The sequence below is a fragment of the Artemia sp. Qi Xiang Cuo genome, chromosome 10 (assembly GCF_049724085.1).
Source record: "Artemia sp. Qi Xiang Cuo chromosome 10, ASM4972408v1, whole genome shotgun sequence".
Lineage (NCBI taxonomy): Eukaryota > Metazoa > Arthropoda > Branchiopoda > Anostraca > Artemiidae > Artemia > Artemia sp. Qi Xiang Cuo.
In genome coordinates, this window is record NC_142803.1 from 61,327,672 (window position 1) to 61,340,048 (window position 12,377).

At 36.7% G+C, this 12,377-nt stretch overlaps 1 protein-coding gene across 1 annotated transcript; it reads left to right on the top strand.

Annotated features, from left to right (window-relative positions):
• The first annotated feature begins 10,182 nt into the window (after positions 1–10,182).
• On the top strand, positions 10,183–11,713 carry LOC148947991 (uncharacterized). Its single transcript, XM_089095171.1, has one exon. It carries the CDS (start codon positions 10,183–10,185, stop codon positions 11,353–11,355), a length of 1,173 nt encoding a protein of 390 aa, XP_088951297.1. The 3' UTR covers positions 11,356–11,713.
• The last annotated feature ends 664 nt before the right edge of the window (positions 11,714–12,377 follow it).

Below are 12,377 nucleotides of genomic sequence, written 5' to 3' on the forward strand. Positions count from 1 at the left end.
CTTTTCTTTGCTGATTAAGGACTTTTTCATTTTTGAAACTAGATTTAGCTTAATTATAGGAGTCCGAACTAAAGAAGGAACTTTATTTTGGTATTTCAAATATATCGTGTTTTACTCCCGGTACACAACTACTACTACTATTCCGTTCAAGAATAATAAAAATGAGAAGAAGAAGACGAATAAAGAATCATATTTTCTTTTATTATGCATAAAAAAGTAACAACACTTAAAAAAAATACTACGTTTAAAAAAGCACATTAAACATGAAAAAAAATACACTTTTTTTTAAATTTATTTATAATAAAAACTACAACATTTACATAGGCACTAGAAAGAAAAAACAAAACACTTTAATAGATACACCTTTTTTTATTTATAAAAACATACAACATTTAATAAATAATGCACTTAAAATAATAATAATAATATCACTTTTATTTACAACATCTTAAATTTTGGGATCCCCCCCCCACCCCCCCACCCCTGGAAGGGCACGGCGGCCGCTGGCGGCGGCCAGCCGAAGGCCAGTACCCCCCTCCCCCTCCCCCCGGGCCGGCCGCGGGGCCAGAAAACAATTTGAATACTTTTTTATTTACAGAAAAAAACATACGAATCTGCCTTGCTATAAAAAAAAAACAGCTCAGTTGGGGAAAAAAAACTACTGCTGAGTTGTGAAAAAAAAGTGTTGAATTGGAAAAAAGAAAATAACTATTAAAAAAAAGAATCCAACCACCACCCAACCATTTACTATTTAATTTTTTCCCGACCGTGGCGATTTCTATAATCTCGACACACACCTCGGTCAGAAGTCAAATAATGTCCATGAGGTCGCACCTTCAGACCCTCTACACACACATAGTCTTTATCCGACACGGGACACTTGGCTATTTTATCAACTTTTTAAATTTTAAAGAGCGAATCGCCATGACCTTCGCCCTTGGAACTATACTATTTTCCACACAGTTTCTGTATACATTCATGTCGAAATTCTTATTCACGTAGTGTCTAGGCACCCCTTTGCAGACTTTTTTGATTACCTCGTTGTGTGTTTGCACACAGTACCCCTTCGGACCTGCAAGCACACCACTGGAAATCAAGTCACTTCCCGTCTCTGATTTTAACATTAATAACTGATTTGGGGCCTGGCGCTTCACTAGCTCAGGATAAATGGACTCGTCCCGATTGGTAAAGTCCATTCGGGAGCTAATGTGCACGCCTTTTTCCAAATCTTCCAATAAATTCGCAGTTCTAACTTTTAGCGAAAGTGAATCGGTACCCCCATAATATACTTGAACTTCTCCCTCCCCCGGCTATTGGCGTCTACAAATATCGTAAAAAATCACAACATGAGTTTTTTGATATTTCGGTTATTGCGCTGCCAGCTGCAATATTTTATTTAGAATAACGTTTCTTCTTTTTTCTATTCAAGAGGACCATATTGGAGTCTATGATGATGAATGATTGAAGTTTGAATCGGCAATGACTCGAGCACATTCTTTTGGGTCAGTAACAACGCCACAACAACTTTGATTACGTTCACTCTCGCAAATTTTACAGAGAGCTGAGTTCAAAAAGAGTTTAAAAATTTTCTTTTCAACCTTTATTTTTGCTTTGTAATGTTTACCAATAAAAGTGTCCGTAAATATTTTCAAATAAGGTTTTTGCGCCAATTGTAGGGCTCTATGCACCGTTGTGACGTTGAAACCGTTGGCTACCATCCACTGCAAAAGAATGTGATGTACAACGATATTCTCTTTCGGATGAAGGTCGGCGATCAGTTTTTGTTTTGAAGATGTCCAGTGCACACCACCATCCACTACCTTAGAAATATTGTATGGACTCAAAGAGTCCCTAGTCACCGCTCTGTTTATGCACGGGAAAACAAAATCCTTCACCGAGTCATGATGCACCACGGGTATTTCACCATCGATTTCAAAAAACCATCCCCGCGGTCCATTCTCCTCAACATTGGGAATGTTGGGGAAATCTAAAGCACGAGGATCGTTAAACCATTTATAATTTCCACACGACAAAGAGTAGTGAGAAATCGCCAATGGATAGAGGGAGTTCATATCCCAGGAGACTACATCCAACTTTACACTGGTGTCATGTCCAGTCGGATCAGTTTCAAGGATACGATCTCCATGAAAAACATACCCTCCCCTCATTGATCTTTCTACAAATAGATGCTGATCCACGTCGGTGATCAAGCCTATTTCCTCTTTACTGATTTTAAGAATTAAATCCATCACCAAATGAGGAGTGGAAAAAATAACCTGAATCCAACCCGAATTCCCCATAGATTTTATCCGTGTTCTTACACACAATACCCAGCAACGTCAATACATCACTTGCCAGGTACAGTTTACAATAATCCCACCCATTTTTACACCCTCTCTTAGCCCAAACCCTCTTGGCAAATTTATAATCGGCAGAGGTGCATTGACGCTCGTGAAGTGAATCATAGAATGAGGTGATGGACGGTAATTGTTCATCAGAAAGCGTCGCGGTGGAGTTGTAGTAGTCATATTGATATATGCCCTTACACGTTAATAAATCATACATTTCACCGTCTGAAAAGTCCTGCTGCTGCTGCTGTTTAAGGAGGTGTTCCTTAAGGAGGGGAAACTATTAAAATCGTCACTTTTCTGTACTTCAACGAGTTGTCTTAGGGATTTGGGGAAGAAGCTAAAGGAGTCTAAAAAACAGATCTTATTCACGCACAATTTATCATTATCTATTATTTGCCATTTGAATTCTAAGAGCAGCAGCTTTTCAGACGATTTGGGTATGATATTGTAAGAAAAATTACCAGCTACCCATGCGCCATCTACAACTCCACCTTGTTGCAATCGTGCCAATGCCGGTAAAATAAATTTCATGTCATAGCTGGAATTGTGTATATAAACAGGTAGAAACAATTGTTGACTAACATTTAAATTACATGATTGATGCCACCCCACGAAAAGTGCTAATTCCAGATACAATCGGGTTGCCCAAATGATCGTGGTTACGGACCATCCCTTACCCCCTTTCCCCTTTCCTTCTTTCCTATTACCCTCAACAGAGTCCCCCGTACCTACCCAACATAATTTTTCATTTTTAATGGCCAAGTTGTCCTCTGGTGATAGATTCATTGGATAATACGTATTTCGCTGCCGTGACATCAATTTATTTGCTGTTTTAATGATTACTATCATGGTTAAGAAGTATACAATCGTCATCACCCAATCTCTCAACTACCTCTACCGAATGGATGGAATTGCACAAGTCTGTCTGTGCGTGAGCATAAGAAACTGCAATGGCCTCGTGTTTTTTAACAAGATTTGAATTCAATGGATCATACACATCTATGAGAGCGGCTTCGCAGTCTAAGGCCACCTTGTCACTCTGTTGGAGCGAGTTTTGAAAGTTCTTAAATCGCAAGATGGCCCAGTCACCGCTAACCGTTTGCACAGATTGACATCCGTGAAGCTTACAATGCTTCATATGATTATTTAACTTAATTTCTGACCGGAATCTAGAAAGACATGTTGGAAAATAGTAACATTCCCCTTTATACCCCTTTCTACCCTCACTTAAAACCAGATTTATTTTTGGTATTGGAAAAAAATGTCCAATTGAATCGGGATCACTGGCTGGCTTGTAAAGAAGCCATACCCATTGTTCCACTGATTCAACGGACGGAGCCCTCACTGGAAATATAAACCCCTTTTTGCAGTCACCCCCCTCAAATTCTGTTTCATATTGTAGCACAGTAGCACCAATTTTTAAATGCGCATTAGCCCGCTCAAAAATAGTTATCCCATTAAGTGTTACTGGATATTGATCATTTAAACAATTAAAATCTACTTTAGGGAAATTTGGACTCCTATTAACGGCATAATTGTCCAACAGTGTGTTAGTAGCATACCGTTGCAGAGACTTGTGAGCTGCCACAAGAAATGCATATTTGAAGCATTGAAGCCCTGTATCGAAATTGAAGAATTGTACACCTTTACACCCCTTTAAATCTTCATTATATTTTGCCCCCACCACCCCACTCCCACCTCTTAAAATAAAATTCTTTTTAAATTTAATAACATTAATATCTATACTCCCCATAAATAAAACCACCGACCCACTACCCAACTCAGTATAATTATCTAATTTTGTTACTATATTGTCAACCCATTCCATAAAAACACCCTCAAAATTATTCAGGTCCGGATGATGTGGTAGCATTTCAGTACGTAAATAACGCTCATACACCTCATCCTTCTTTTCATTGAAATAATTTATTTTTTGTGCGATGGCAGCCTTAATCCCATCCCTCCCACCACCCTCCCTAATCACTCTTTCAAGAAGGGCTCGAATCTTGCCCACATAGGAGTGTACTATGTCTACCGGATCCGTTATGATGCTACCTGATGTTAGTGAATTAAATGGATCCTCAAACTCAGCCCTATAAACATATAAATTGTGCAAGGCAGAGTCAACTTAATTAAAATCGGGAATGACAGGGGGCGTTACGGGGATTTCTTGTCTTCCACCAATTCGCTCAATGGTAGTGTTCTTACCTGGTGTGGAATCCCCCGATTCACTCAATAAACCCCTCGAGTGTATCAAGACTGGGACGATCAGACCATTCGAGGGTAGCTGGTTGAATCATACCCCCTGTAGATGTACTTGGTACATTAATATAACTATCCCCTATATTCGAAGGAAGCATACTACAATTAAAATCGGACATGATAGGGGATGGTACGGGAATTTCATGTCCTGCACTAAATTTCTCAATGGTGGGGATGTTGTGTGGTGTCGAATCCCCAAACTCACTCAACAGACCCTCGAGTGTATCAGGACTTATAAGCATATTACTACTACTACGACTACAATCATCACCAAACCAATCAGTTAACAAATTTGTAATCCATTCCGGTGATTGGTCATGGAGATTATCTTCGAATTGTGTTGGTGGTGGGAGTTCCTGTACATTTATCTAAAAAATGAATGTGAAGTTATTTTTTTTATTTACCAGAAAAAGAATATTCAGATTCTGTGTGTGTGTGTGTGTGTGTGTGTGTGTGTGTCTGTGTGTGTTTATGTTTGAGTGTTTTTGGTTGTGTGTGTTTGTGTGTGGGTATTTTTGTTTTTTTGTGTTTTTGTTTGTGTTTGTGTTTGTGTGAGTTTGTGTGTGTGTGTGTGTGTGTGTGTGTGTGTATGTGTGTGTGTGTATATGTGTTTTTATATGTGTGTGTGTGTGTGTGTGTCTGTGTGTGTGTGTTTGTGTGTGTGTTTGTGTGTGTGTGTGTGTGTGTGTCTTTTTGTGTGTGTGTTTATGTTTGTGTGTGTGAGTATTTCTGTGTGAGTGTGTTTGAGTGTGTGTGTGTGTGTGTGTGTGTGTGTTTGTGTGTGTTTGTGTGTGTGTGAGTGTGTGTGTGTGTTTTCTATGATTCTTCGAGTGTAACCTGGTATAAGAAAGAGAAATTATGCCATATTTTTTTTAGATGGTGATGTGACGCTTCTATTAAGCTGAAAAAATATTTTCAGTGTTTAATGATCTAAATCTGTAGAATCGCTACCCTTTTATTTCTTTTTTTTAATTCTTAATTCATGCTAGATCCTAACATTGACATTGAGGTTAGACTGAGATAGATATATACAGAGATAAGAGAGAGAGAGAGGGGGAGAGAGAGAGAGAAAAAATACAATTTTTCTTACGTAATCACGGAGAGAGGTGACTGGTTCCATGAGTACATCAGCTTCATGGAATGGGAGTATGCTTTTCATGTTGAGTGTGGCAGTTGACCAGTTGACAGTTGGTTGGTGTATGTTGGGTCCGGGTGGTTGTGTTATCTTGTTGTGAGTGTTAGATGTAGGAATTAACCATTTGACAGTTGCTTGGTGTATGATGGGTCCGGATGGTTGTGTCATATTGCTGTGGATGCTGGCTGTGATAGCTGGATAGTTGGCTATTGGGCGGTTTACGGTTAATGTTGATTGTATTAATGGATTCTACCTACGAACATGTTGTATAACTGTCGGTCTGCTGACCACTGGCGTCACTTCACCCCTTCTTATCTTCTTAATGGGTAGGGGGAGCTCTGGAAAATCCTAAAAAAAAAGTTTGTTTTTCATGAAAAAAATCTTGAAAGAGAACCGTCAGTCCTAATCAATAGTATGCACAAGAATAAGTGTTTAAAATTCTAAATTAAAAGTGTCATTCTATTTTTCTGATATGATTAAGAGATGTAAAAAAAAAAGTTAAAAAAAAACAAAAAAAACTGTCAGAAAAAAAGTTAAAAAAAACTGTCAGAAAAAAAAATTGGTCACTACAAACATTATTTTTCTAAGAGTAAAAGTCGCAACTTACATATCTATATCCTTCCCATTTTTAATTTAGAAAATATTAAATGTTAATTTCATATGTTTTAAGTATTTTTCATGACATTCTAAGAGATGTAAAAAAAAAGTTTAAAAAAAGTTAAAAAAAAAAGTTAAAAAAAAAATTGGTCACTACAAACATTATTTTTCTAATAGTAAAAGTTGCGACACACATATCCATATCATTCTTATTTTTAAGTTGTAAAATATAAAATATGAAATTTTTGTTTTTTAAGTATGTTTCATGAAATTCTAAGAGATGTAAAAAAAAGTTAAAAAAAGAAAAAAAAATAAAAAATAAAAAAAGGAGGGGGGTCGTGGAGGGGAGTTGGAGGGAGGGGGTTGGAGGGATGGGGGGGGACGATTGTGGCACTTTGGGCCGGTGGGGAATGAATGTGGGGAACTTTGGTCCGGAATAAAAAATAGCTATGATTTAACTCATGTGCTAAGCTCGCAAGCCATTTAAATACAGTGTTTACATACTTTTTTTTTGTTTTGATATTGCTCTTTACCGACCGTTGGAGATCCAAGTTCAAAAAATATTTAACAATCTGTTAACTATAATAAGGTCTGTATAAATTTTAATAGAATTAATTTCTTTACCCACTATGAATATAAAAGAATAACTTAATTCTTGCTTGTAGCTTTCGACACTTATTCCTTTTATTTGAATGCATCATTATATTTCAAATGCCAATTCTGAACTGAGAAGATAACAAATTGTCAGAGTTTTTATACCCGTATTCAAGGTCAAACATAAGTCAATCACATCTAACAATTAAAAGGTAGCAGACAGATAGGAAGTTACTATAGTATAAAGGAAACATCACGCACTTTGAACACAGATCAACACGAATTTTCACGGTGGTTGAATTCCGGTCATTACACTGTCTGCTTGTATTGACGGGAGCACTGTCCGCTCTCTATCGTTATAGCTATATGGGAGACACCCCGCTCTTAAGCATTATAGCTATATAGTGAGACACTCTGCTCTCTTTAATTGTACCTATATGGGGGGACTGTCCGCTCTTAACTGTTATAGCTATATAGGGAGACACCCCACTACTTATCGTTATAGCTATATGGGGAGACACCTCGCTACTTTTCGTTATAGCTATATAGGGAGACACTCTGCTACTTATCGTTACATACATACTACTTAGATAGCTCTTTTGAAAGCACTAAAAAAACTGTAGCGTAAAGAGCGAGGTATTGACTTGGGGGAGAACCCCCTCATATATATTATAATTTCTGTTCGTTTTAAGTTCTAATGTTGCTTCTTATTTTCAGTTGAAAAAAACTTGTTTTTTTTTAATTTAATTTCTGATCGTTTTTTAAATAATGCTTGGAAATCCGTCGACCCCTTCATAGAAATGTCCCCTACGCCAAAGAAACTACCTCCTAGGAAAGATTCTCCCGAGTAGCCCCCTCCTCCAGCCCCATCCTCCACAAAAAAATCCTTCCTGAAAATGTCTGTATACTTCCCAATAACCAATAAATAATGCTGGCAAGTCCGGCGCCCCCTTCATGGCAATTTCCCTTCCCCCATGAAAACTTCCTTCATGGACAGATCCTCCAGCATAACCCCCGACCCAACCCCCCCCCCCTCACTACCAGAAGAAAACCCTCCTGAAAACGTCTGTATACTTCCCAATAACCAATACTATATGTTAACACTGGGTAAAGTTCATAACTTTTAGCCCTCCCCCCGGGGACTTCGGGGGATTAAGTCATCCTAAAAGACATATTTATCATATTTTCGACCATGCTGAACAAAATGGCTATCTCAAAACTTTGATCGGGTGACTTTGGGAAAAAATGAGCGTGGGAGGAGCCCTAGCTGCCCTCCATTTTTTTGGTCACTTAAAACGGGCACTAGAACTTTGAATTTCCATCCGAATTAGCCCTCCTGCGATATTCTAGGACCTCTGGATCAATGCAATCACCCCTAGGGAAAAAAAACAAATATACGCGCAACCGTAATATTTTTTCTGGCAAAAAAGATAAAATTCCACATTTCTGCAGATAGGATCTTGAAACCTCTGTAGTAGGATTCTCTGATACGCTGAATCTCATGGTGCGATTTTCATTAAGTTTCTATAGCTTTTAAGGGGTCTTTCCCCCTTTTTTCGAAAATCAGCCAAATATTCTCAGACGTGTAACTTTTGATCGGTAGGACTAAACTTGAAGAAAGCTATATATTTGAATTCCGCATTAAAATTTGATTCTTTTGATGTATCGATTGGTATCAAAATCCCGTTTTCTAGAGTGTCGCTTACCATTGAGGCGGGTCGCTCCTTACTTACAGTTCGTTACGACGAACTGTTTGATATATGTTATTGAGAAACGTATGCATGTTTGAACTTTACTTTCTAACAAGACGAAGGGTATTCAGGTGAGATCTTCAGAGAATGTTGAGGGGAGTGTTGAACTAAACTAAAACAAATTATGTGTATACGGATTGTCAAAAGGGTGCAAAACAAGAAAAACTTGAAAAACAAGTGAGATGATCAAAAAGGCAATATTTGCATGCTATCAATGCTACTGCAGCTCACAGCCCTTGGGGTAATGGATGTAATTTACGCCCTTGGGGCGTATAAGGTGCTTAGAGTTCAAATAATAAACCTAAGCGAATAGCAGCATCAAAAGCTTTGCATAAAATTATGTTGCAATAACTTATTCCTAGTTCATTTGTTATTTTAAAATGTTCAATCCAGTTACTTTTGCGAGATGGTTTCATGAAGGTAGCTTCAAATTATAAATGTTAAGTAATTGTATATTATATTTTTAGGTGAGTCTATTTTAGTTTTATGTATATTTTTTAGTTTTTGTTTGTTTTTTTCTCTACGCAGAAGACGCCATGTTAGATACAGGCGAAATATCCGGTTTTGTTTTTTCTTCGTTTTCATTTACTCGCCATAGACCCGTTTGTCGTATTTATATTTTTTGTGTTTTCTGTCAGGAGGCTTGGGGTACAGCACACCTTAAATTTTGACTTGGGGAAGGGGCAGATGTCGTAATAACTTATTCCTTGTTCGTTTGTTATTTTAAAATGTTTAATCCCGTTACTTTTGTGAGATCGTGTCACGAAGGTAGCTTCAAATTGTAAATGTTAAGCAATTGTATATTATATTCAATTGTAATTGTATATTATATTATATTCTATATTTATGTTCTAGTTTATTTTTATCCCTACGCTGAAGACGCCTTGTTCGATACAGGCGAAATTCCTTTTTTTTTTTTCTTCGTTTTCATCTACTGACTATAGACCCATTTGTCGTATTTATGTTTTTTGTGTTTTCTGTCGTGCCTGGCCAGTTCGGCTTTAGATCTTTCAAGCCTCCTGAAAGCTTCAAATCAACCTCCAAAGCCATTCTTGAGGCAACAGCCATTTCCAATGATAAAGGTTTCACGCAATGGGCTGTTGAAGCATTAGAAATAAAAAAAAAATATATTTTTGCAGGTTTGTCAATTAATAGAGATACTGGGAATGTAAATATTGATCCTACTTAAGATATTATTTTAAAAAATGAACCCATATTTAAAAATAAAAATAAATTGTTGCAAATATCCCAGGGGTTAGTTCATATAATAAAGTTAAGCGAATAGAGGCATCAAAAGCTTTGCATAAAATTATGTCGCAATAACTTATTCCTTGTTCATTTGTTATTTTAAAATGTTTAATCCATTTAGTTTTGTGAGATGTTTTCCCGAAGGTAGCTTCAAATTGTAAATGTTAAGCAATTGTATATTGTATTTTTAGGCGAATCTATTTTAGTTATATGTGCTTTTTACTTTTTTTAAATTTGCAGGCAAATGGCACCACATTTCGATAAAACAAAAAAACAGTCTCTTTTACTTGATGCGCTATTGTTTCCAAGCACCTTGAGGAATGAGACTGAGGAAGAACAGCAGGAATACTTCTTTGAGAGCAGCTGTACAAAATCAAATAACCCAATTCATGGTCAAGCCCTAAACCAGGATATTATCAATGGCGGGCAGGATTCAGCCAATGTTGGGATGCAGACTCTAAATGAAGAACTGAATGATATTCCGATGAATGTTATTCACCATGATATGGACGTTGCTATACAAGCACAGTTGATAGTAAATCAGGATATTATTAAGGAAGAGAGAAATTTAGCCAATCGTAGTATACAGACTCCGTATGAAGAAGTGAATCATTTTCAGATGAATATTATTCAAAATAATATGAACGAGGCAATCCCAGAACAGTTTCTGCTAAATCAAGATATTGTTAATGCCGAAAAACAACTTATTAAGATGCAGGCTCTGAATGAAGAACTGAATTATTTCCCGATGAATGCTATCCAACATAATATTGAGGATGCAGTCCCAGGACAGTTCTTAAATTTGAATTTCTGTAACGCAAAAACGGAACCGGCTATTTCCAACTTTCAGAGTAGAGGTAACTATAAAATGATCATTACGGATAATATGACTCTATACGATTTATCAAGCACAAATACAAGCCAGTCCATTGATTTGGAGCTTACTTGTGATAATGGAAAAGCGGCTATTAAACGGGAGCAGATTTTAAGAAATGATGATACCAATGCTCCAGTGAGTATGATTCAACCTGAAACCAGTAATACAATACCAGGCCAGTTCTTAACTTTGGATGATAATAATTGGAAAAAGGAATCAGTAACAGTCAAAACACAGAAATATGATGATGATAACATACTTGTTCCAGAGACAATGGAACAATCCGATATTATTCTTCAAAGAATAGCGCTAAGAAGACGGCGGAACAGAGAAGCTGCAAACAGATTTAGGAAGAAGTCAATCGAAAAAAGAAAATATATGGAAAATGACATTATACAACTTCACAAAACAGTTGAAATGCTGAGGAAAGAAATGGAGAATAAAGATGGGGTGATCAAGATACTTGAAAAGGAGAATGAGATTTTACGTATGGAAAACATATCACTAAAAGTTTTACTTAACGTGCCATCTTTCGGCTAAAAGTCCAATAAAAACTGGGTTTTCTATTACGTATAACTGCGTGCTCAATATAATAATTTTGCATCTGTTGTAAGAGGTGGAAACGATTTAAATGTTGATTTTCTGGCTACAATATCCACAATGTAAATATGATGCTTGATCTATAAAGTTTTATTCTCTCTGAAGGATTTTTGACGCTTTGTTCTTGCTGTTACAGCAGTGAAGAATTTGTTTCGAAAATATAACATGAAGAAGGAACTCATGTTCTATGTATATAAAGCGAAACTATTCAGAAGGTTACATACATGTAGATGAAAATCGATTTCCTTGTATGTTTATTCATGTACAAGCTCATTATAAGAAAATAAAATAACTCGTTTTTTTAGATTAATTTAGCATAGGACACACGGAACATGCACGCAATACAGGTGTAAAATCTATTAAAATCGAACAGTAGAGTTATTTAGTAACAGGTAAATCTCAAGGGTGGCACCCTGTCCTTAGTCCTCCTTATGTTGTGATGAGCTGTTACTGGTAGTAGTAGCAGCTCTCTAAAAGAAAGGAATGAAATGAGAATTTACTTTTCATGGTAATTATTATTCCTAAGGATTGGAAGTATGTACACTGACTTGGAAATGATTAAATGATTTGAAATGATGCATGATTTAAGGTCCATAAAATAGTGTCTATGCAAGTAGACCTTATTAACCCAACCTTAAAATAGCATCTGGAACATCCGAAACATTTCTTAGTTCCATAAGTCGTGAGAGTAACTCAAGTTAAGTTGTTTTCTCGTTAGTATTAAAAAACATGAAGAATCTTATTATAAAAAGTTTTGGATGTTCCAGATGCTATTTTAAGGTTGTGTTAAAATCTACTTGCATAGACGATGTTTCATGAACCTTGAATTATGCATCATTTGAAATGATTTAGTCCTTTCCAAGTCGGTGTATATACTTCCAACCTTTAGGAATAAACTTAATATGAACCCATGGTAATGACCGTCTCCCCTGTTGATATTTGATCTCTCTGTTTTAGAGAGA

Excerpts from the sequence above, each read along its gene's own strand:
- LOC148947991 (XM_089095171.1), top strand. The coding sequence starts at position 10,183 with ATGGCACCACATTTCGATAAAACAAAAAAACAGTCTCTTTTACTTGAT.